This window comes from Primulina eburnea, chromosome 8 (assembly GCF_022965805.1).
Source record: "Primulina eburnea isolate SZY01 chromosome 8, ASM2296580v1, whole genome shotgun sequence".
NCBI classification, from domain to species: Eukaryota; Viridiplantae; Streptophyta; class Magnoliopsida; order Lamiales; family Gesneriaceae; genus Primulina; species Primulina eburnea.
The window spans coordinates 40,635,964-40,661,792 of record NC_133108.1 but is presented as its reverse complement, the minus strand read 5'-3'; the positions used below and the strand labels follow the sequence as shown (position 1 = coordinate 40,661,792).

General features: G+C 34.2%; 2 protein-coding genes across 2 annotated transcripts; both read left to right on the top strand.

Annotated features, from left to right (window-relative positions):
* Positions 1 to 1,104: 1,104 nt before the first annotated feature.
* On the top strand, positions 1,105 to 10,325 carry LOC140839770 (monodehydroascorbate reductase-like). The gene is made up of 11 exons (XM_073206709.1): positions 1,105 to 1,277; positions 2,590 to 2,661; positions 4,109 to 4,160; positions 4,527 to 4,607; positions 4,753 to 4,871; positions 4,968 to 5,187; positions 5,285 to 5,403; positions 5,788 to 5,913; positions 6,725 to 6,865; positions 8,007 to 8,362; positions 10,163 to 10,325. Exons 1-10 carry the CDS (start codon positions 1,227 to 1,229, stop codon positions 8,328 to 8,330), a joined length of 1,305 nt encoding a protein of 434 aa, XP_073062810.1. The 5' UTR covers positions 1,105 to 1,226; the 3' UTR covers positions 8,331 to 8,362; positions 10,163 to 10,325.
* A 2,048-nt stretch (positions 10,326 to 12,373) lies between these two features.
* On the top strand, positions 12,374 to 16,272 carry LOC140839769 (IQ domain-containing protein IQM3-like). The gene is made up of 9 exons (XM_073206708.1): positions 12,374 to 12,723; positions 12,926 to 13,040; positions 13,144 to 13,209; positions 13,326 to 13,414; positions 13,810 to 13,897; positions 14,126 to 14,272; positions 14,379 to 14,471; positions 14,831 to 14,932; positions 15,612 to 16,272. Exons 1-9 carry the CDS (start codon positions 12,440 to 12,442, stop codon positions 16,089 to 16,091), a joined length of 1,464 nt encoding a protein of 487 aa, XP_073062809.1. The 5' UTR covers positions 12,374 to 12,439; the 3' UTR covers positions 16,092 to 16,272.
* Positions 16,273 to 25,829: the final 9,557 nt, after the last annotated feature.

Below are 25,829 nucleotides of genomic sequence, written 5' to 3'. Positions count from 1 at the left end.
AGAATATTTAATAAGATTTTGTTTTTCTAGATAATGAGATAATTATGCAAATATTATCATGATATGATATCAATATTTAAAAAGAGTTTAAATTGGTCGTTGGGTTAGGCCGCTGGACTTCTTTTATTTATGGATTGGTCCATGGCCTAGAAAGCCATTTAGCTTAAGTTAGTACATATACTCTTACTTGTGACTCCACCCTTTGGTACACCGTAATGTCCCGCTCAGAACGGTTATAACACGAAAGAACACGATATGCATATGCAGCTATTCTAGATGCGTTGAGTCCTGGTTTCTTCAGCTTAGTTCCTTCTCTTCAGGTTCCTTCCATTAATTTCCATATTGTTTCCTTCTCATTTTTTATGAAAATTACCAACCAAAACAATTACGACGAATTTCGAGTAATTCAATATATGTATATTTTATTTTGTGTAAAATCAAGCTCTAATTAAAATATATTACCAATAAGACTAATGATTTATATTTATTGAGACAAATATATTATTATTCTAACGATCTAACATCTTAAGTGTCATGTGAATATCTATCGTCATTCATGCCTTTTGTTTCTATTTTGGAGGAAGAATTTACTTTCCTGTCGCACGTTCATCAATTGTTCGAAACATGGCACTTGAATGTTCGGATTATAATGCACATTGATATCAAAATCGAACTTAAAAATTTTGAATTTCTTCAAAGGCTTCCATAGTCTGACGAGGGGTTTAAGGGCTAAAATCATTATCATCTTTTGTACCATGGTGGTGCATTTTATACGTTTATAATTTGTATATACAGTAATTATATATACTACAATAAATAAAATAAAATTGAAATTATATTATTTTCTTCGACGAGTCAATCATGGCAAGCTAATTGACGGGAGAGTATTAAAATAGACACGACTCTTCTAGAATGTAGAAAACTAGCTAAAGTCGTCGAATTCTAATTGACAACTTGGTACATCCAATCCAAAGGTTGCCATGTAATAACTCGTGATTTGGCAATAGGATTTAATCTCTGTCAGCATATTGGACGGATGACCTATCGCCACGTGTACTCAATGACTTGTTCAACAATTTTTACAAATCGGCCTTCCCAGCACTATAAATATCTCCCCACTGTTCTTGGCAACCCCACCCCGACCAAAAATAAAAATAAAAAATCAGAAAGAAATAATTCAGAAAATCTGAGCCAACTGAGGATCGATCGGTTATTCAATCGATTCAATGGCTGACAAGGCGTTCAAGTACGTGATCCTAGGTGGTGGAGTTTCTGCCGTGAGTAATCTTTTCATTGATCATTAGCTTAGTTCTATGCGAGTGTTGTGTTAGTATTTTTTCTGGATCGTGATTGATTCTGATATACTGATGTTTTGGGTAATGTTGTTTCCTGAGTTTAATGCTTTTCTTTTTATGCTGTTAGTTTTCTTTTTATTACCGTGAATTTCAATTTGAAATGGAGAACGGGAGAACTGTTTGTTGAGTTAATTGCTACTGTTTGTTCAGTTTCTTTTGGGATTTGGCTAGTATTACATTGTTCCAATGCTAGTTATTGTTAAGATTGGAACTTGGACCTAACTCAACCTCAAAAGTTAGTTCAAAGAGCGGAGTATTGTCCAATCCCATATATACCACTCAAAGGTTATTTATCCAACTGATGTTGGATAATTAACACACCTTTCTCACGTCCAGGAATGAACACGTGGAGTTTACAAATGACTCAATTATGGGCAGAACGGGTGGCGTAATTATAGACAGTCCAACACATAACGATGGAACCTGGACTCTGATACCATGTTAAGATTGTAACTTCGACCTAACTCAACCCCAAAAGCTAGCTCAAGAGGGGAGGATTGTCCAATTCCATATATACCACTCAAAGGTTATTTATCCAACCGATGTGGGACAATTAACTATCTAGATCTTGACCTGTTTGTTATTTGAATCTAAATGCATCACTAGGTTATGTGCAAAGGTTTTCAGGTTTTTTTTATGTAACATTACTTGAAAATTATGTTCTCTCGGGCTCTACTTATTGTAAGCGATCTTTCACAATCTCGATTCTCGAGTGTTCAATCAGATTATGCTTACAATAAAATCTATTTGATAAAAGAAGTGTGCGAGAGGCGGCTCCCTGTGTGTCCTGAAACCTCTTTGACCCTCATGTCAAAAGGGGAGAATGAATTAAAGTACGTAAATTGTAGTATTTTTCTCAAATATAAAAGCATCTGTTGAAGCTCAAGTGTACTTTTTTTATGGGCATGGAGTTCTAGTCAGCCCATAGTTAATAATTACGAGGTTCTGATTTCTGAAGTCTCGTTTTGAAGAATATTTGGTAGATTTTTTTTTTAAATAAAGAGTTTTGTGTAGTCGATTATTCTGGACTATTTCTGGACTCTGAAAAGTTGTTCTTTCCAGAAATTAGAAACACTGCTCATAGTTTAGCCTGATTATGATAATCCCAATACTTCATCACATATAAACATCTAACTTGTGTTTCAGATCTTGGTTTGGAAAAAATTGTAATATCCATTGATCAGATTTGCCTATAAATATATGAAACCGCATTGACATTTGTTTATGCTTGCAGGGATATGCTGCTAGGGAATTTTCTAAGCAGGGAGTTAAACCTGGAGAACTGGCTATCATTTCCAAAGAAGCGGTACACCCATTTAACGATTCCTAGTATTATTATGTTTCACAGTTAAGGTCACAAAAGCTTATACAATTTAACGAGTACAGTAAATTTTGTTTTTCTCAACAAACAAAACCAAAACATTCATTTTATTCCAGAATATTTTTTTGAAAGCCTTTTTTCCTCCAAACAAGCCTCCAGAGACTCCGGAAACGATACCAAATATACCCTAAGCTTCTCGTCTAGTCTCTTTTTCCATCACAATTATTGCAAAAAAGAACAAAAATTCTCATTTTCCTTTATAGTTATTGGGAAAAAGATTAGGAAAACAGTGCCACAATAAAGTTAATATTTTTTATTAGATGTAGAAGATTGAATTGAAGTTAATCTCTCCTCTCTAAAAATAATGATCTGGCTTAAATCCTTGTGAAGTAACACAAACCTGGATGTATTAGCGGATGCAGCATGACCTCTCTTCCTCACTTTTATATTCTTAGTTAGTTTTGCATTTATGAAGCAGAAAAAAAATCATAAAATTGCCTCCACAAGAATTTCTATATCCCCTCCAGGAATTTTTGATTATACTTGATCAATCACTTTAAATTTTGTTGTTGTATGAAATGTATACCCTCAAAGTTCTATACCTTGGGTGGAACTTTAAAAATTGTATATCTTCAATCATTTTCAAATCTTCATTTCATGCTCCAAGAATTGAGATATAAGATAGCACACACTTGAACATTGGTCAGGTTACCATTTCCTTTTGTTTGGATGATAAAAAAAATAGTTTTCTTGGTTAGGTCTTCCAAATTGCTTCAAGTATTTTGGATTATGTAACTTTAATCAAATAATGGCATGTTACTTCCAAGCGGGCTGCATCTTTGTTATCAACATATTTGCATGCTAAAAGTTCTTGAACTGTACTAGACAAATAACTTTGTTAAGTTGTTCACCTACCAAGTTAGAGAATTTAAATAGTTGCATTTCCTGTTTATCCTCTCGGAAATCACTTGATTTTGTTAATGAATTTTTATTCTATATTCAATACTTCTTGCTGGGCCAAAATTTACTTTCACAAACCATTCGGTCTACAGAAATATATTAATCTGTAAGGCTTGTCAAGTTGTGATTGCATACTAAACCAGTTAATATAACATTTTTATTAGATAAAGTTTATTGTCCCCTGCTCAAAATTTTGGCCTGCCTTGGGTTAGCATGTAAGTAACCGTACTCAGCATAATTTATTGGACTATGTTTCCGTTTAGTTCATGTCTGATAATGTAATTTTTATAACCCATGTTTCTTTTGTCATATTTGTCAAAAATGGGTATCGGCTAGTGTGGATGTTCACTTCTTACTTCCCTCTATTGTCTTAAATCTGATGTATATATGCAGAATCTTAGGTGTACTTCTTGGGTATAATTGTTTTCCCCCTGTGCGAAACATTTATGCGTACTCTTAACGATGGTTTCAGGTGGCTCCTTATGAACGCCCAGCACTTAGCAAGGCATATTTATTTCCTCAGGGTAAGTTGGTTTAAATTCAGTCTGTGATCCATGGTCAATTGAGGTTCTTTGTCATGGGAAATTGTTGACATTGTTTTGGTTAAGTGCAAATACCTATTGAATAAAGTAATACATAAGTCACTTGTGCGTCATAGGGATGAATATCAATTTTGACTTCTTGTTGAAACCTAATGGTGTCATTGTTTCAATTAAAAAAAATCATCTTTCCTTTTTTATATATACCAGACTTGGGAATTTTAAGCAAAACCGAGTTTGATTCTATATGCTCATCACATTTTATTTATTGTCTGTTTGCTGCCAAATGTTTCCTATCTCGTATATATCTCTGATAAAGAGCTGAATTCATCTAAATTTTGTGTCCGACAGGAACTGCAAGACTTCCTGGTTTTCATGTATGCGTCGGAAGTGGAGGAGAGAGGCTCCTTCCCGAGTGGTACTCTGAGAAAGGTAATACCTTAAAATATTTACCTCTGAAAATATCTGCAAATGTTGGATATCTTTTGACGGTGCTTCAATGGAGTTCATCATTCGCATCTCTCTGAAAATGTTGCCTCTTACATCCCTCATAAAGCTTTATGTTCTATGCTTACAGGAATATCTTTGTTCCTTAGCACCGAAATAGTCAAAGCAGATCTTGCTTCAAAGACCCTTATCAGTGCTGATGGGGAATCTTTTAAATATCAAGCTCTGATTATTGCAACTGGATCTAGTGTAAGAGTCGTTTTCTTGGAATTCTTCGTTTTCCTCCTTTAGTTATCACTTCCATGTAGCTGGTGTGTTTCTGATCATATATTTTGCTTTTGTCAGGTTATTAGGTTGACGGACTTTGGTGTACAGGGTGCTGAAGCCAAAAATATATTTTATTTGAGAGAAATTATTGACGCTGATGAACTTGTAGAAGCAATCAAAGCAAAGAAAAATAAAAAGGCCATTGTTGTTGGTGGTGGCTACATCGGTCTCGAGCTAAGTGCAGCTCTGAGGATCAATGATATTGATGTCACAATGGTTTATCCAGAACCTTGGTGCAGTGAGTTAAATATGTTGCTTATTTCAATCTTTTAAATAATTTCATATGCTCTATTTTGTGACTTTTATGGTGGGCTACCATCGATTGTCTTTTACAGTGCCTAGGCTATTCACTTCTGGCTTAGCTGCCTTCTACGAGGGTTATTATGCAAACAAGGGAATCCAAATTATAAAGGGCACTGTAGCTGTTGGATTTAGCGCCAATGCAGATGGTGAGGTCAGTTCTTGGAGCAGAGACGGAGTGTGGGGTGGCAATTGGTTGCCATCTCTCCCCTAATTTTTTATTTTAAATTCTTTTCATTTACAAATTATATAAGAATAAATTAAAAATATTTTGAATTTTCATTTTGATTTCCCAAATCACATATTTTAAATTAGGATCGAAAATGTTCATATTCAAATCCCAAATATTTTATACAGTGTTTCTTCTAATCAACCATCTAACCTAAATCCTAGTATGACGTTTTTTTATTTTTAATCCTCAAATATATAAATAGCGATACTGTACTTTATATTATTAATAACAAACCGCTTCCTTTATCGATTAGTTATGCTGTAGATCACTGGCTAACATCAGGTGATTCTTTATCTCATCGTTCAGGTCAAAGAGGTAAAACTTAAAGATGGTCGGGTCCTGGAAGCAGACATTGTTGTCGTTGGTGTGGGTGGAAGGCCACTTACTACCCTATTTAAGGGCCAAGTTGAAGAGGAGAAAGGAGGAATCAAGGTGTGCAACTTTACCGTTTATGTCCTCATCCCTGAACTGACTGCATTCTTGTTATCTTGTCGGTTCATGTACAAAATTTTCCCCTTCACAGTTGATGGTTACTAGGTCATACTTAAATATTCTGAAATTGATGAGATATATACCGGTACAAGAATCACCCAATAGATTTGAGGATAGAGTTTTCTTGAGAGGAAATATTGTTTCTTGGACATACATAAATTAATTACTATTTGTAGCGAACTTACGATTCACATATTTAGAAGATCGCTTTGTTTTTTGGAGGTGTGTCCACAAAAAATTGTCAGACCCACTGTCCAGTTATCCCAGATTCATTGGTCCCAATTACTAGCCACAACGAAAGACGCAAGCCCAAGATTGTACATGTGTATGTTAGGAAGGGGAAGGGAAAAACAGGGAGGATATAAAATATGAGAGGGATCGAGTAAAGAAGGAATTCGGTTATATTTCTTGTTGAGTGAGTTATTAGCAGTCTACTAGGGAGTTGAGATTGTACAGAGCAAATATAGTATGGGTTTCATATTTCAGTTCAATACAATATTCCATATCTTCTTAATCGTTCTTCCTCAATATTTTAATTACATATTTATTGTTGAGACGCATGACAGAAAACTTTGTTCTGCTTTAATTTCTATACACTTGTTAAGATAACAAGAAAACTGGAGAGGCGAATCTCCCACTTCTACCGAATCCGAGCACTCTAGCCTTTGTACTTAGAAATTTTCACAATCCAGGACGTTGTGCTGTATGTATTAGATTGTGCAATTTATCACGATTGATCTTATGCATGCAGACCGATGGCTTCTTCAGAACCAGTGTTCCTGATGTTTATGCTGTTGGTGATGTTGCTACATTCCCCATGAAATTGTTTAATGATATCAGAAGAGTCGAACACGTTGATCATGCTCGTAAATCTGCTGAACAAGCTGTGAAGGTGCGCCACAAAGATGTTTTCATATTTTTTTTTATATAATTAAATCCTTAAATTTTCCTTATTAATGATATCAGACGACAAAATCCCCACATCCTACTTGCATTTTTAGAGTGTGAGAGAGAACTTCTAAGAAGAACTTCTTGGATTCTAGTAGGGGGTTATGTTTGAGTGGGTCTATGTGAGACCGTCTCACAGATCATAATCTGTGAGACGGTCAACCCTACCCATATTCACAATAAAAAGTAATACTCTTTGCATAAAAAGTAATATTTTTCATGGGCGACCCAAATAAAAGATCCGTGTCACAAATACGACCCGTGAGACCGTCTCACACAAATTTTTGCCGTAATGTTTTGGGATGTATGTGAAAACTAATTTCTATTTCAACTTTATTACTTTTAACTAAAAGGCAGGAGCAAAATTGAGATGCATTTTTTTTGCTTCTGCGTTTTGATTAATGGTTTAAAGTTACAATCTGACATTCGAATCTTTAAAAAATATATATATCACACAATTACGTTCAATTTTTATAAATATTTTTGGAGATTTTTTAAATGTTAGATTTTATTTATACATGAGTTCTTAAGAGTTTAAAATGAAATTCATAAAATTCAAAATCATATTTTATTACAACCATTTTATATTTTAAAAATCATTTTTTTTATAATTTACATTTTCATGTTTATTTTTTATATAATTTATATATTTATACAAATTTTTTATTAGTTTTTTTTATTTTTTAAATCTTGATACAAAAGATTCAAAATTTAATAACAATTATATAAATGCATTGTTGATGGTATGAATATCAAAACTTAAATACTTAAAAACAAACAAACGTTACGTAGATTAAAGATTTTGATATAATTTTACAGAAAAAATAAATTTGAAATCAATTTTTTCACAACATTCAAACTTTAGCTAGTGTTAACTCAATGATTTTATTTCCAAACAATCTCTACTTCTGTTTTTCACATACTTTCAAAAAATCTCTAAAAAAATCACTTAAAATTAAGTAAAAGTTTTCTCAAATACTCCCTTAATTGTTAATGCTTTGATGCAGACTGATTGTTGAAATCTTTGTTATTCTGTTATTCTAGATTCCTTGCAACACAAAACTGTCTCACATCTAATTTTGCAGGCAATTTTTGCAAGTGAACAAAAAACATCAATTGACGAATATGACTATCTCCCATACTTCTATTCCCGTGCCTTTGACCTGTCATGGCAATTCTATGGCGACAATGTTGGTGACACCGTGCTGTTTGGAGAGCACGACCCGACATCTCCAACTCACAAGTTTGGGACATACTGGATCAAAGATGGAAAACTTGTGGGGGCGTTCTTGGAGAGCGGTACTCCGGAAGAAAACAACGCCATCGCCAATCTTGCTAGAGTCCAGCCTTCAGTTCATAGCTTGGATCAACTAGCTACAGAGGGTCTCTCATTTGCTCTTAAAGTTTAAAGGTTTTTTCATGATGTATCGGGACTGGCTTTGTGACACCTCTGACCGTAACAATAAAAATACGCAGCGGAAATAAATTTTTCTTTAAAATATGGAAGGAGTTTCAAAATACATTTCTTTAAACGTTTTTACAACAAAATAAGTACATGATCATTTAAATGACATAACAAAATACAAAACATCATTCCTATGATCATGCCAAAATCTTCCTCCCAACGGTGTATGCATATGACCCCCTGCCCACAGTCAACGTCCCGGGCCACCACTCTGATCTGCATCACATGAAATAACTGAAATGAGAATAAATCTCAGCAAGTGGAACTCTACATAGCAATGATACATAGTATACTCTGTAAAACATGACTTTGAAATCATAAATACCATCAACTCTGAAACATGAATACTGTAGCAATAACTGTAGCAATAACATAGCAATATGATGGTATTCTCTTTCTCTGGTTGGATTGATATCAATAGTATCTCTGCTCTGGTGCTAATATCTCTATCGATATAAACCGATAACTCTGAGGGATAAAAGCCTATGGTCGATGATCATCTAATTGCATGCAATGCTCTGACTATGATTAATCAATCCAATAAAACATTTGAACTCTGAATAGCATTTAAAGCCGTCGTTTCACAATCTCATAATATCTCTTGTATTCTCTTTTTAACAATAGTGAGACATACAATGCCTCCAATAGATAATCAATGAAATCAATACATAACAATGAATCAATGGAAGGGAATAAAACTTTGAAACCTTTAAAACACAATACATATAATATCATGTGAGCAAAAAGGATGAAATTCCACTTACAACCCAATAGAACACCTCAAATAAGCTCTTGGTTCACCAGCTACAACAATAATCCATAAATAACACCAACATCAACTCTATATCCAAGAATCCATAACAATAAATCCATAAATCCACAAGAATAACAAACCCAAGTCAACTCTTAACTCAAAACCTTAAAAGAATCGCACCAAAAGCTTACCTAAGCTTCCTAGCACCAAGTAGAACGTCGATCTCAACTCGAATCGTCAAAAAGAAGCTTGGATTGAAGATAGGAAATGAAAGAAATGGAAGAAAACCCTATAAAGTAGAGAGAAAAGTCGAAATGAAGGGGAAGAAATGAGTAAAGTGATGGCCAACCACTCCAAAAAACACTAAATATCTCGGCCATACCTTGACCGTGGGTGCACCAACACAAGGACCGCGGGTGCGCCAAGCCTTCGACCAAACATCATTTTCTGAACCACTGGGACCGCGGGTGCGGTCCTTACATGACCGCAGGTGCGCTCCTGCATCGTTCCTGCCACAGCGTACTCTGCGCACAGCTTCTTCAAAGATCGCCTCAGAAACGCCTCTTCCCGTCCGAATTAGAAAAAGTGGTAAACTACAAAGTTGTAGCTCTATGTCTTATCTTGCCTCCCTCAAAATTTCAGATCATTTGGTGGTCTGAGTAAAAAGTTATGCTAAATCTCCCAACCTGTGTCACTAGAGGAACGTCGAAACACACAACACACTTCGGGACACTTTTGGCTTACCTTCCACAATGATTTGAACAAAACTCAAAATAAGAAAGTTATAGCCTTATGTCTTATCTAACCACTCCAATTGGCCTCACCTCATTTGGATCAATATACCATTTATCATAAATTTAATCGTAACGCCGCTACAATAACACTGCACATCATCTATAACCAACTATACTAAAATCATAAATCGAAACTCTTAACATCCAAACTATACTTAAACTTAACCAAGTAGTCAATAAACTTATGAAATATTAAACCGTACCGTACACCAGACTCGGCTATTACAGACTTGTTCAATTATTTATGGAATATGTTTGCTGGTAATGTGTCGCATCTTATTTCCAGTGACGAGATTTGGACATATCATTTGATTTTGATATCCGAAGATGCTTGTATTTTCTTGAAAATAATAATTGTCGTTTTCTCCTTTAAAGTGGACATATTGGTGTTTGGGTGTTGTACAGTAGTTTTCTCTTAGCTGCTATAAATAGTTGATAAATACTTGAGTGGCTAAAAAGATTTCAGGCAACAAAATTCTGGATAATGAGATTATTAACTAAAGTAAGAACCTAATCATTTCATGGCATAACCATAACCTATGTTAAAAATAGAAAAGCTAGGAATCGATTTCTCCTCCAATTAATGTACAAAATAAAAATATTTTTTTATTTTATTTTTTTGATCTATGTTCTGAAAAAAAAGATAATAATTCATGAGGAGTTTTAAATTATTTTTTTGAAATGGCATTTAATTTTATTTTTATTTTAATAAAATAAAAGCAACCAAGATCTATATTTGTTTGGCTCAAAGATTTTCTATCTAAATCTAATCTTATTCTCAAATAGCTGTAATAAAAAAATTTCCAATCTTTTATTAAAAAAAAGTCAAAATTGATGGGCTAATCTTTCTAACACTTGAAAAACGTTTTCATTTTTTCAAAATAAGAAAATAAACAATTTTCATCTTATTTAAAGCCAAACTTTTGTAGAACACTTAATATTTAATAATTACATAATAAAATTAAGTCAATCAAAACAAGGACCTCAATAATTAGTTCTCGCGACTCTATAATATTTAATAATTACATAATAAAATTAAGTCAATAGAAACAAGGACCTCAATAGTTAGTTCTCGCGATGCTAATGTGATGCTATCCGACATTAGTTTAAAAATACATATATAACATTAAAATTTATAAATACACAAAAATCAATCATAAATATTAATAAATGTAGATTCTTAAAACAACATCTCATGAAAATGTGCTTCATATAAACAACCTGTTGTTTGAAGACTAAAATTAACAAAGCCTTTAAATGTGGATTAATCATAATAATACATCAGTCACTTTCTTGAAAAGGACACTTAAGTAATGATTATACACCATCACCGATAAAGTTAACGACTTCCTCTTGCTCTGGCTAGATTACGAAAATCACAACCAATTATCGACTTAAGCTTTAAAACTTTAAAGCGCACACATATATTATATGGGATTATATTTAGCAAAATTTATATAATAATATACATTAACCGAGACCCAACTCACAAATCCATTTTTCTACCACGTGAGACATGCGCAAATACAGAATGGTTCGCACTTACCAACCTTTCGAGTCAACATTCAACTCACAGCATATTAGAACAAAACTTTTGCACGGAATATTTACGCACAAGAAACATATGTTAGGTTTCATGAACTCGCTCTCTCTCTATTATAGCTGAGTGATCATGTTTTCGCGCATCACATAAGGATAAAATAGCGAATGAATCGTTCCCACTTGATGATTTTTATCATTTTCTCGAATCTTCAACATTAGACTCATCGTTCCAACAATAAATCATTTGTAGTTTAGTTCAACATTAGACTCATCGTACCAACAATAAATCATTTGTAGTTTAGTTCGATCATTCAACTCGACCTCAATTACTCTAACTATGGTAAAGATGGATCGTGACAATTTTATTTTTATTGTTCGACTTTTTTGTATTTTAAATGAAAATTAGACGGGTATGTCATGAACTTTTTAAGTGGATGTTTTCGAGTATGAATCCACTGATATTTTCATAGTCATGTACTAGATCCATAAGTTCAATATAATTTAGGCAAAAAATTGTGTGAGACGGTCTCACGAGTTGTATTTTGTGAGACGGATCTTTATTTGGATAATCCATGAAAAAGTATTACTTTTTATGCTAAGAGTATTACTTTTTATTATGAATATGAGCAAGGTTGACCCGTCTCACAAATTGAGATCCGTGAGACGGTCTCAAATGACCTACTATATAATTTATGCTTACTTAAAAAATTTATGGGGCACTGACTCATGGAATAATCCTTCACAAATTAAAATGATAATCAATAATAAGAGAAAGCGATTGGATGAAATGTACCAGTACCACTAGAAGCGCGAGTGAGGTGTCAAGCACCAGGCCCTAGCGCGTGTTGTGTACGCTCATGAGCAACTTTAAAAGGACAGGCATTATTGATCGCCGGGAAAATCCACTATTTTCGAGCTCTCTCGCCTCTCTCTCTCTCTTAAGCTCCTCCGCCAATTCTTTCAATGGAGGTCCAGCCTCACGCGCTCTACACTTTCGATAACATTCCCGTCTTCTCCTTCAGAGACCATCCTGAATTTCGGATCTCTGAGATATCCGGTTCCTTGGAGGAGGTTCCGGGGCTGCAGGAGTTGACTGACAAGATGACGGAGAACGGTGTCGAATGGAAAGGGACGGATGCTCCGGCGAGATGTTCCCAGACAGCGGCTATGAAACTTCAGAAGGTATACCGGAGCTATCGTACTCGGCGCATGTTGGCTGATTCCGCCGTAGTTGCAGAGGAGCTGTGGTGAGCTTGCCTTTTTGGTGTTTTTTTTCCTTCCGAATTTTGTGATCGACGATGAATTCATTTCACCAGTGCTATGAATGTTGTTTGTCTGCACATACACGCAGACACGTGATGTGTGATTTATTATTATTATTATTTACGCATACGCTGTCGGTGGTAACTTTTTAGCTAATGAAACTTCCGTTACATGATGAATCTGAAGGTGGCAGGCGATCGATTTCGCTCGATTAAATCACAGTACAATCTCGTTTTTCAACTTCCTGAAGCCGGAGACCGCTGCGTTACGATGGAATCGTGTCATTTTAAATGCTTCAAGGGTTTGAACGCGATTACTTCTCCAGTTTTTTATTTTGTGAAAGAAAGAGACAGCGTTGATTATGCTCTGTTGTGTGATTGTGTTTATTAAAAATATGGGGACAGGTAGGCAAAGGTTTGTCCAAAGATGATAAGGCACAAAAGTTGGCCTTTCAGCACTGGATAGAAGCTGTGAGTGCTTTGCCTTTTTTCTGTCTTTCGGTTATTTTATTCCTAGTACTTCAGATTTTTGCTTGAACGTTTTATAGTAATGGTATACTTTTTGATTCTGTTCTATTTCTGTATAGATTGATCCTAGGCATCGATATGGTCACAGCCTACACATTTACTATGACGAGTGGTGTCAAAGCAATGCTGGTCAGCCCTTCTTCTACTGGTGAGAAAAAAATCTGAAATTCCTTTTTTTATGCTTGAATCAGTGGCCTGCATGCTATTGCCCCACTATCGTAGTGCTCCCATTAAAGGTGGTCAAACTTGATGGCGCTTTGTGTGGTACATAAAAAAAGTGAAGAAAACAAAGTCTGTGTTGTAAATTAGAAGACAAGGAGGCCAGATTACGATTTAAATATCAACATGCAATGGTTAATGATTTGGAAAAGTTTCACTTGATTAAATGAATGTATAGGTTGAGAAGATTCATGGATTTCTGATCTTCTGTGGGTTTGATACTTTAAAGCTAGGCATATGAAACTCAGATACATAATTTATATTTGATTAGTGGGTGTCTAATTTAAAGGCAGGTTGATATCTCAGCTCTCTTTCTTTATGCAGGTTGGATCTTGGAGATGGCAAAGAGGTGGATCTTAAAGAGTGTCCTAGATCAAAGCTTCGCCAGCAATGCATCAAATATCTTGGACCAGTACGTGACCAAAATTTTGATCAGTTTGTTTTGAGAAAATTGTTCTCTCTTAAGAATTTTTTTCCCCATTTTGCAGAAGCTCAAAAAATCATAATACAGTTAAAATACAATTGTGATCACAATTTAGCTATGCAATTTATTAAATGCTGTCCTGACTTAATTTGCAAATCTGAGTCATTCCTTCCAAGAGGTAGTACCGTTAACCTCTTATATGTTTGCTTTGGCCAGCAAGAGAGAGAACACTATGAATATGTAGTTGTTGACGGGAAATTATTGCAAAAACTCAGCGAGAAACCTCTTGATACAAACGGAGGATCATCTGGGTCAAAATGGATCTTTGTCATGAGCACCACCAAGAGACTCTACGCTGGAGAGGTAATGCCAGGTTATCAAAGTAGAATCACATATTTGATGGGTTTTTTTTTCTGATCCTCCATTTCTTATAATTTATGTTTCATTCTCTTATTTGACTTACCTCCAGAAAAAGAAAGGACAGTTCCATCATTCCAGCTTTCTTGCTGGAGGTGCTACTCTAGCTGCTGGAAGGCTCGTGGCTGAGGATGGAGTACTTAAGGTACTTGACATTTCTAGACGCTGTGCTGCTGATAAATTCGTTTGATTCATCTCTCCCTTCGTTTTTGTTAGCCGATTTATCACTATGTAAACTCAGTGCAAACATACTGCTCAAAGTTTGTTCTCCATTCCTCCTAAGTTCAGGGATGCTGTCTGGGAAGTCACCTGCAACCTAAACACTTGAAGTCAATCTTCTGCTATTTCTTAATTATATACATCATTCTGACTAATTACACTCAGTAAAATGTGAATCTAAGCAATTTCAAGTGCGAGGACAAGCTGTACCTTTCTATATTTTTTGTTCCACTTAAGATTATTCAATGATTTTGACCTAACGCAATAACGCTTCATGCTCTTCAGTGTATCTCACCTTACAGTGGACACTATAAACCAACTGATGAGAGCCTTGATATCTTTTTATCCTATCTCGAGGAAAATGGAGTCAATCTGGAAGAAGTTGAGGTATGTCACTACATTTGTCCCGACTTACTATTCACTTAAGCAATCAATGACTACATTGTTCGAACAAAAAACTGCTTGTTCTTATTGTTAATTGTCTCACATCGGTTGGTTAAATAACCTTTGAGTGGTATATATTGGCTTGGACAACCCTCCCCCCTTGAGCTAGCTTTTGGGGTTGAGTTAGATCCAAGTTCCAATCTTAACATGGTATCAGAGCCCGGGTTCCACCGTTATGTGTTGGACTGTCTATATAACTAGGCCACCCGTTCTGCCCATAATTGGGTCATTTGTAAACTCCACGCTCCAGATGTTCATTCCTGGGCGTGAGAGGGGTGTGTTAATTGTCCCACATCGGTTGGTTAAATAACCTTTGAGTGGTATATATTGGATTGGATAATCCTCCCCCCTTGAGCTAGCTTTTGGGGTTGAGTTAGGTCCAAGTTCCAATATTAACACTTATATATTGGAGGCCAGATGCATCCACAGATATGCTTCAGATTTCGCATAGTTATGTTGATGTAATTAAACACGATTTACCCCTGTTTCACCAGGGAGGCCTCCCATTCCCATGTAGTCTCTCACTTTGGGTATACCTTTCTGAATAATAATCATTCCACTGTGTAATTCGGCTTTTAGATTTTTGCCTCATATGCTTGTCCCATGTCCTTTTTTTTATCAGATACGGAAGGCAAATGAAGACTATGACTATGTTGATTGCGGTAAAATGGCAAAAGATTGGACAGCATCTGAAGTTTCTCTACCATCAGAATCAGTTCCATCTGATATTCCTATTGAAGAGAACCACCTGTCTCCTGAAACGGCCAAACCTTCTCATCTTGAAGTTAGAACCGAGTACAAGAGGACCCTCTCTGGTGGTCTCCGGAGTCCCAAAGCCGACGTTCCAAAGACTGCAATTCTTGAAAGGATCAACTCCAAAAGAGCTGCAAAGTCGTATCAATTGGGCCATCAGCTATCGATCAAATGGTCTAGTGGAGCCGGCCCCCGAATTGGTTGTGTTGCTGATTATCCCGTGGAGTTGAGGTTACAGGCGTTAGAACTTACTAACCTGTCTCCACGACCTGGCTCTTCATTACCGACCCCGAGAAGGATTGGTGCTCTGCTTTCAACTTCTGCACGTAACGACACGGCCTGCTCTTGAATGTGGACCCGTAGTATCGCAACGTTCTGTAACAGTGTGCAGTGTTTATCTAAAATCTGCCCTCCGTTGATATTGACTTCAATATCTTAGTTTACTGAAAATGGGCAATTGTTGCAGCACTTGTACGTTTAAGGACGATGGATTTTTAAATACCTCGCGTCTTTGGTATCTTCAATTTCTAGATTATGTGTGATAATTCAATATAGCATCAGAGAGGAGATTGAAAAATAAATAAATAATGTTTAATTTTTAGTCTCCTGTCCCCTTGATTACATCGGGCCCACGACTGGGAGAGGAGATTGTTATATTTGAGTCTCGAACTTGAGTTCTTTATCTTGAATCAAGACGAACTTGAGTTCTTTATCTTGAATCAAGACGATTTATAAATTTTTTGGGGTTTTTATTAAAAATAATTTAAATTTAAAATTTTTTTTCAAAACTAATTTAAAAAAAAAAAACTTTTCAAAACTACCCCAATCCGCACTTGGGGACGCTGCACACGTGGAGCAGCGTCCGCGCTCCGTAAGCGCGGACCCTTGTCCATGTAAGCATGGTATAATATTAGCGACGGAAATTATATCCAAACCGTCGCTAATTTGCGACGGTTTTAAAATCCGTCGCTACTCCGTCGCTAATAGTCACGACGGTTCAAAAACCGTCGCTAAATGCGTATTTAGATTTTTTTTTTAGCAAATTTGCATGATGGGCTTATACTCTTGCAAACCCACGATCCATGTCCCATTATATTAATCTCATCAAAATCACGATTGACAATCCAATATCATCGATGTGACAATTTCAACTTTTTTGTTGTTATAACGCACACTTTAATTTCGAGATACCTACCTCTACGCATAATTCTATCAACAGCGTGCACATATACGTCGCGGATAATCTTGAACTTTCAACGGCTTGCAAATTTGCAGCGTGCAATATACGCTGTGGAAAGATAATTTGCGCGCTGCGAAAAGCCATTTTTGTTCTTCGGTTTGAATTTTCGTTTTTATTGGGTGTTCGAACATCGAATAAAAACGAAAATTCAAACCGAAGAACAAAAATGGCTTTTCGCAGCGCGCAAATTATCTTTCCACAGCGTATATTGCACGCTGTAAATTTGCAAGCCGTTGAAAGTTCGAGATTATCCGCGACGTATATGTGCACGCTGTTGATAGAATTATGCGTAGAGGTAGGTATCTCGAAATTAAAGTGTGCGTTATAACAACAAAAAAGTTGAAATTATCACATCGATGATATTGGATTGTCAATCGTGATTTTGATGAGATTAATATAATGGGACATGGATCGTGGGTTTGCAAGAGTATAAGCCCATCATGCAAATTTGCTAAAAAAAAAAAATCTAAATACGCATTTAGCGACGGTTTTTGAACCGTCGTGACTATTAGCGACGGATTTTAAAACCGGCGCACATTAGCGACGGATCTTAAAACCGTCGCAAATTAGCGACGGTTTGGATATAATTTCCGTCGCTAATATTATACCATGCTTACATGGACAAGGGTCCGCGCTTACGGAGCGCGGACGCTGCTCCACGTGTGCAGCGTCCGCGCTCCCCAAGCGCGGATTGGGGTAGTTTTGAAAAGTTTTTTTTTTTAAAATTAGTTTTGAAAAAAAAATTTTAAAATTAAATTATTTTTAATAAAAACCCAAATTTTTTGCCATTATGTTAATTATTATTCAAAACTGTTTTTTAGGAAAAAACTATTTTATTGGCTATATTTCCAATTATGTTTATGGTGAAAGTTACAGGAGACCGATAGCTACAAAATTGTTTAATAATTATTTTATGAGTTTGTTTTACTAGTAAAATATAATTAATTGTTTCTGAATTTATTTGACGATTATTATATAAGTTTTCCTGATATGAATAGTTTTATATATCGATGAATATATATCTACATACAATTTTAGTATATATGAATTAAAAGTTTGGTAAATTTAAGATATAAGTCTAGTAATTTCAGCTGTTATTTTATCTGTTAGTAAAAAAAATTATTTCCATTATAAATATATCAAGGGTTGTGGATATTTATTTAATTGATACTGAACGACTTTACTTGACTTATATAGAAATTTATTTCATTTTAAATATTATATAAGAAATTCTAGATTTTGACGTATACTAACTGAAGGGTCCGCGCAATAAATAATAATAATTAAAGAGCTTAAGAATCTAGTAACAGTATATTTTAATTTAATTTATTTATATTCGTTAACAATATTATTTCCCCAAAATACTAATAGCAATTGATACTACTTTGAAAAAATATCCTTTTTTATGTAAAGCATAACTATCTTACTATAAAATTTCAGCAGAATAAAGGTAAAATTTATTTGAGAGGATAAAAAATGTAGCCTAGTCGACAATGAATATTACTGGAAACCCGATAGTTGTGAGATTTTTTGGATTGGTTAGTCACAAAGAAATTTAATTTGACAATTGTTGTCACGTTACCTTTGCTCCGTTCATGTAATTTATTATGACAAAAATTTGAATGAGACGGTCTCGACTCTCACGGGTCGTATTTTGTGAGACGAATATCTTATTTGGGTCATCCATGAAAAAATACGACTTTTTGTGCTAAGAGTATTACTTTTTATTGTGAATATCTGTATGGTTGATCCGTATCACAGATAAAGATTCGTAAGACTGTCTCACAAGATACATACTCATTTATTATTTTTTCAAAATCTATATGTTTAAACCACTTAAATTTATGAATGAATGGTAAGAATATATATTCCGAATATGTCTGATTCATGTTATTTTATGTCTCACTATTTAGAAGAGTAAAATATAAGGGACTGATATCAGTTGGCCATTAATTTCATAAAATGCTCAGTGCATAAAATGAAAACTTTTTACTTCTTAAAAATATGTAATTTATATCTTATTCATTTATATGATATTTATGTCAAAAACGATTGAATTTTTTAATTTATTGATTGACAATCATATAATTCATCCATTCAAACCCTTCTAAGATAAGAAAGAAGAAATGAAAGAAGAGCAGGAGCTGAACCGGTTTTAGGGTCGGCGAAAAAAATTCGATTATTCCTATTGTTTAGTTTTTATTATATTATTCCACTGTGTTAGAATTCTATTATTAGTTTGAATTCGTAAATATAATATAATCTCAGTATTATGAATGAGAGATCGGTTTTCGAGTTCTTGAAATTTGTAACTTCTGAGGTTTATTGTTTTCGAATGTATATTAGATAGCAACACCGATGTCGATTGCCACGATTCGGGGGCATGACAATAATGCACTATTTAATTACAACAATTATCAAGTAAATAATTAAAATACTGAGGGGCTAAATTCCTCAACCACCGGTAGAACTAAATCAACCGGTAGTTGAGAGGTTGCCTAGAAAGTCTGCACTCTGCTGTAGGATCAATAACAATTAGAGACTTCATTCTATTCTGAGAGTGAGTCTCATGTGAGACCGTCTCACGGATCATAATCTGTGAGACGGGTCAACAATACTCATATTCACAATAAAAAATAGTAGTTTTAGCATAAAAAGTAATACTCTTTTATGGGTGACCCAAATAAGAGATCCGTCTCACAAATAATACCCGTGAGACCGTCTCACATAAGTTTTTGCCCTATTCTGAATAGTAAAGAACATATATAACTCTGGTTTTCGGAAAGGGTAGAAACCTCGTTAACAAATTTTAGTTTTTCAAAAGAAATTCCTTCCGAAGCTGATTAACAATATAATTTCGTTAAAACAGATTCGTCAAATAAAATGCATGAGTGCTTTAAAAATAAATAGAAATATGTTTCTCGGCATACAATTGTTCAAATTCGGTAATGTTATAAGTATAAATTGATGTCAATAAGAAATCATATAATCTAATCATTTTATTTTTGTAATCCATATATAGGAATAATTGAACAACAATAACTTCCTCTCATGCAACTGTTGCACAAAAAACCGTACTTCTTCCTCGTATTCATCGAGTGATATTTTGTTTTTTAACATTGATCAACTATTTAATTAAGAAAATGACATCCTCATGAAATACACACGAGGATGTCATTTTCTCAATTAAATAATCGACCGAATTTATTTTACAAATTTTTCCGTTTAAACTAATTTGATACTTCTTATTAAAAAAATCAACCTCAAATTAATTTCAAATAAAGTAACGGAGCTTACCTAATCAGGTAACAAGTTCAATAAGCCCAACTGGCCCATTATCCGATATAAACTGTTTACTAGAGTTCACTCTGCATTCAGCCCATATCAATTTAGCCCAAAATCATAAAAAAAAATTTGAACAATTATTTTAAAAACGTTTTTACTATTTTATAAGTGAAGAAATTTTAAAAGTACATGTTCGAATAAAAGTTTTATAAAAATATTTTTAAAAAATATAATACTCCAATTAAAATTTTTAAAATATAGTTGAGAGTTTTTTTTTTAAGTTTTTAAAATTTTATAAAATAATTGTTCGAACACATATTTATTCTTAAAATAATTTTCAAAATTTTTAATATTTTTAAATTTGAAAATATCACACCCACGTGTGCCAGATAAGTTATAGCCTCGTATTATATTAGTAGAAATATATACATAATAATTATTTATTTTAGTTCATAAAATTAAAACCATAATTAATAATCACGAAATTAACTTTAATAAAAAGAGAGGAAGATGTAGGGGTCACGTGTAGGGTTGAAATGCAGATCACAACCATAATGTAATTCCATCATTAGGGGTTGCAGGAATTTGGTATAATTATTATGTGAAATGATTAAATTTATCTCAGAAAGTAGAAGGCCATTCTCCATTATGAGGTCGCTGTTAAAAAGTCTTTTTTTTAAAAAAAAAATAATAATAAAGTTAAATTTGCATAAAAAGATGTCATCACATGTATCAATAATGCCCAATGGGATGGAATTGAATTTAAAGTTGAATTATTGTTTATTGCAATCATCCCTCGACCGTGTATATGTGTCATTATTAGCTTGAACAAACTCAATTGGATATGAATATTTGATATATAGGATTGCTACATTTTGGTGTAATAATTGTCTTTGTTTGGTATATCGATCGAATCGTGGTACTTGACCTGCTGTGCGGTTTAAAATATCTTAGTTACACTATTACCACCAGCTATAACTTTTGGTAAAGTGGCAATCGCTCGGTCCTACACTTGGTATCAGAGCCAAGGTCACAAGTTCAATTTCATTGATTGCAAGGAGTGCAATTATTGTGAGGGAGATTGTTGGGTGCAATAATTGTTCCTACTTGGTAGAGCGATCAAACCGTGATGCTTAACTGTTGTGCGGTTTAAAATAATTGAGTTGTACCATTACTACCAGCTATAGTTTTTGACAAAACGGCAAGCTTGGATTTTAGATTAAGTAGTGATAAAAAAGAAAAAGAGAAAAAGATGTATTAATGATTTATTTTATTTATTTATGAATATGGGCAACATAATGAGAATACATGTAGATATTGTAGGAAACATGATGAGCACTCAATTGGGATGAATGAATGGTTTTTATGACTTTAGACATCCAAAAATCTTTTGCCCCCAAAACAAAACCACTTTCAAGAATCATCAAAGGAAGCTACCAGCTTTTGCTCACTTCAAATGGCTGCGAAAAAGCGTGAAAAAAATATAATTTAATAAAGACGTTCTAGACCATCATCAAACACGCTTTTAATTTGCCATCATTTGGATCTTCAGACCTAATTTAATTAAAGAATCCGATATAATAATAGCCCTTTCTTGTAACACGCTTTTGTTCTATTTTTGATTGGGAACAACATAATTTTCTTGTCAGAGGATCATTAAATTGGAAATTGCAACATAACTGCAAGCAACCTTTTAAATTGGTCCGGGGCAAAAGTAATAATAGCATTTATTACATCGTATTTGAATATAATATAAAATAAAAAAAGAAATTCATTACATTTAATTTTTTTTACAGAGGCTTAAACATGGTACATTAAAAACCACGATTTGAATTTTATAATTTTAAAAATATATTATTTAAACTTTTAAAGTTTTTTGAGATTTCTTTTAGTTTGCAAAAATAAAGGTAATAAGCATAAGACAAAAACTTGTGTGAGACGGTCTCACGGTCGTATTTTGTGAGACAGATCTTTTATTTGGATCATCCATGAAAAATTATTAGTTTTATGCTAAGAGTATTACTTTTTATTGTGAATATCGATATGATTGACCCGTCTCACAGATAAATATTCATGTGACCGTCTCACAAGAGACCTACTTTATGCATAATTATAGAAACTTTTGTTATATAATAATGATCACAAATTAAATTAAAACCAAAAGACCAAGTTTTGTTAGGACATATGGTTATTAGTTTTTAACGTATCAACAAGCTCTGCTTATGCGAGTTGGTAAGATTTGAAGTGACGCATATTGATATTTCCCGACTTCGTAAGATCGATTCTCGTGTGAAATTTATTTCTGACTGAAATATTGCGATATATGCTCTAGAATCAGTATTTGATATCATCTCCCTTGCCTACTCGTATACGAATTTCGATTTACATTTTCATCCGAATCAAATGACCTCTTACTCATATGGAGGGTTTAATCACCATCCATAAACCTTTAGTATCAAAAAGAACTTTCCTAAACAATTTCCAACATAATAACATTCCAAATTTGAAATTTTTAGTACGATGTAATAAATGACGAACCACATGAGGTACACTAGAAATAATGTAATTTGATGAATAAAATACATATAAAGTATGATTTTGAATTTCTATAAATATGTATTTCCTAGGAAACAAACTCCCCGGCAAGGCACATAAGCGGTAAGCCGCACCATATATCAACATACGGTAGTTAACTAAAGTGGTATATTGTGTGGAATAATTTATAAATATAATTTTATTGTAAATTATATAATAATTTACTATAGAATCAACATTTTGTAACATAAAAAATGATTTTTAAAGCTAACTAGCCAAAATTATAATTTTTTTAATCATAATTTATATTTTATGAATTTCAAAATCAAGTAGAAATAATGACATCATAAACTATATTATACAATAGATGGAATGTTTGACTAATTTCATGATAAGACAGACAATTAACATGAATATTATTTTGAAAAATAATGTCATCTATTTAATATATACAAATTATAATGAAAATATATACAATATAAATATAAATAAACAAATGACCCAAACCAAACAAAATAGAATGAATGAGGTGTGTGTGGGGTTGGTGTTGTCCAATTCGGTTCGGACCAATCCAAACCATCATTGCAAATCTTCCAGCGGCCTAGCCTTACACCACCACCTCTCTTTGGGGGACCCTTCTGAAATCCCCAAAACACCCTTGTTCCAGTCAATGAAATGACGGAAAAGCCCATGCCAACCATGCAAAAAAATCATCATTCACATGACGCCATCCCCTAAAATACCTCATCATAATACTCATAGCAAAATGGAAAGGCGCACATTAAATCCTCCGTTCACTTCTTACACATGCATGATTATTGTGGCACAAGCCAGAGTACAGAAGGGGCCAACCTACCCCACCCCATTCCCCGGCCTACCAAATATATATATCATTTGATATATAAATTATATTCAGGAACCCAGAAAAACTCGAAAAAAATATAGAAATCCTTATACAAAATAACTCACCCTGAGGCTCGATCTAGTGAAACTTGCATGAATCTTCAAGTTTCACCGAATTTGAGCCATTCAGATTATCAAAATGATGGAATTCATGTTGAAGTAAATCAACAGAGACTATTGGGTAAGCCAAATGATCCTTTTCACACCTTATAGGGTTCCTCGTGACACCACCAAACCCCCTACCCTACTTCCTTGTGCATGTCAAGATTTTCTCGCCCCACCTTTTTGCTCTATATATACACAAGTGCACTCGCACTTGGCCACTCACTCAACCAAACAGAACTACTTCCAACTCTTGTTTGCTGTCAATTCAAGAAGAAAATACTCTGCCCCTTGTGCTAACTTTGAAAAGGTGATCTTTTTAGTAAACTCAACTGAACAAGTATAGGCCCCCACCACTTTCTCTCTGTCTCCCATCTTTCTTTCACCAACAAGGCTAGACAATGCCCCTTTTAAATTTCTGCAATGTATTTGTAAAGTTGGGGAATATTGAATTCTTGTTCTTGTTCTATTTCGATTAATGAAATTCTCGACTGTTTCCTCTTTCTCTCATGTTTCATGGGACATTAATTTAATGGGATTTTAGGAAAATATAAGCTGTTTTTGGGCCAGTACAATGTGAGCCAGCATCCAAAAGAAATCCGTTGGATCTGTTTGTTTAAACGTTAATACCACGCTGAGTTATCTTGTTTCTTGTTGGCAGAAATGGAGAAGTTCAACTCGAAGCTGTACCTGGAGAACTGCTACATCATGCAGGAGAACGAGAAGCTGAGGAAAACGGCTGAGCTGTTAAACCAGGAGAACCAAGCCCTTCTTATTGAGCTCAAAAAGAAGCTCGCCGCCGCCGCCGCCGCCGCCGCCTCCAGCAGTTCAATCCCTGATCTCAACCTATCCGCCTCCAAGTCCGGCAAGTCATCCAAAAAATAAGATTCGGACGTGCCGTAGACCCCACAGTCGTTAAAAGAAATAGTCGGAGGAAACAAGTATTAGAAGTGTCTGGTCCTAGAATCTGTTACATAGGATGAAATGTACGTAGTTTCCGATCTTTAAGGTTTTTTGTTAAATTCCTTTTTTATTTTTTTGCGTGGGGGAAATTGTGAACTTGTATTGGTCTGCTGATTAATTCTCAGCCAAGAAATATATATTAATGTTTCTTATTCATGTCTCACTCTGTCTTCCTTCTGTTTCCCTATGAAATTACTCATCAGTTGCATATATACGGGTAAACTCGATGGAATCGTGCTCTTATTAAATATAATTTTTTTAAATATCCATTATATTGCGGCCGCCACGGCTATTTGACATATTGGCATGCTATTCTCGAATTTGACAGTGTTCCGGAAACTTCCCCCTCCCCAAATACTAATAGAAACCATGCATGCTTACCATTAATCTTTGATGGAAAAAATCAACGTCTCTGAATTTACGGTACGTAAGCTACAGCCTACAGACCATGATATTTAAAGAGTACTTTGCATGTGAAATTTAAATTAAAACGAAACACTCCATCTGATAAAATCTGACCATCCTATATATTGTCGAAAGGAATCGGTGAAAACCCAAACTAAATTTGGTTTTTTCTAGTTTATAATTGGTTTCTTTTTATTTAATTACGAAATTTATTTTTTAAAATTTCGGTGCTCTAGAAATCACTTAACTTTAGCAAAGTTTGTATCATACTAACTAATGTCAATCAAATAATACGATTTTAGTCTCATGTATGCGTTCAACACCTTATAATCTTTATGACTGCTTGAAATATTTTTAAATTATTTTTAAGAGAAATTTATGTTAGGATCAAATACAATCAAAATATGAAATCAGGATTATTGTATACTTTAATATATTGAAGTTTCACTGTTATAATTGAGTATACATTTTGATAGAATTTGATCTCCTGTATAATTATGATTCATTGGTTTCTGTTTCGATTTCGGTTCTGTTTTTCTATATCTATGATGAAGAAACGAAATCGTAAACTCATTGGTTGGCGATCTTCAAATTAAAGAAAGACAAGTAAAAAAACAATTTTGATTTCAAATTTAACGAGGCCATTCTAGTTTG

Coding starts and splice junctions, on each gene's coding strand:
- LOC140839770 (XM_073206709.1), top strand. CDS start 1,227: ATGGCTGACAAGGCGTTCAAGTACGTGATCCTAGGTGGTGGAGTTTCT. Junction 5,914..6,724: donor AGGAGAAAGGAGGAATCAAG/GTGTGCAACTTT, acceptor TTATGCATGCAG/ACCGATGGCTTCTTCAGAAC. Junction 6,866..8,006: donor CTGCTGAACAAGCTGTGAAG/GTGCGCCACAAA, acceptor CTAATTTTGCAG/GCAATTTTTGCAAGTGAACA.
- LOC140839769 (XM_073206708.1), top strand. CDS start 12,440: ATGGAGGTCCAGCCTCACGCGCTCTACACTTTCGATAACATTCCCGTC. Junction 13,041..13,143: donor TCATTTTAAATGCTTCAAGG/GTTTGAACGCGA, acceptor ATATGGGGACAG/GTAGGCAAAGGTTTGTCCAA. Junction 13,415..13,809: donor GGTCAGCCCTTCTTCTACTG/GTGAGAAAAAAA, acceptor TTCTTTATGCAG/GTTGGATCTTGGAGATGGCA.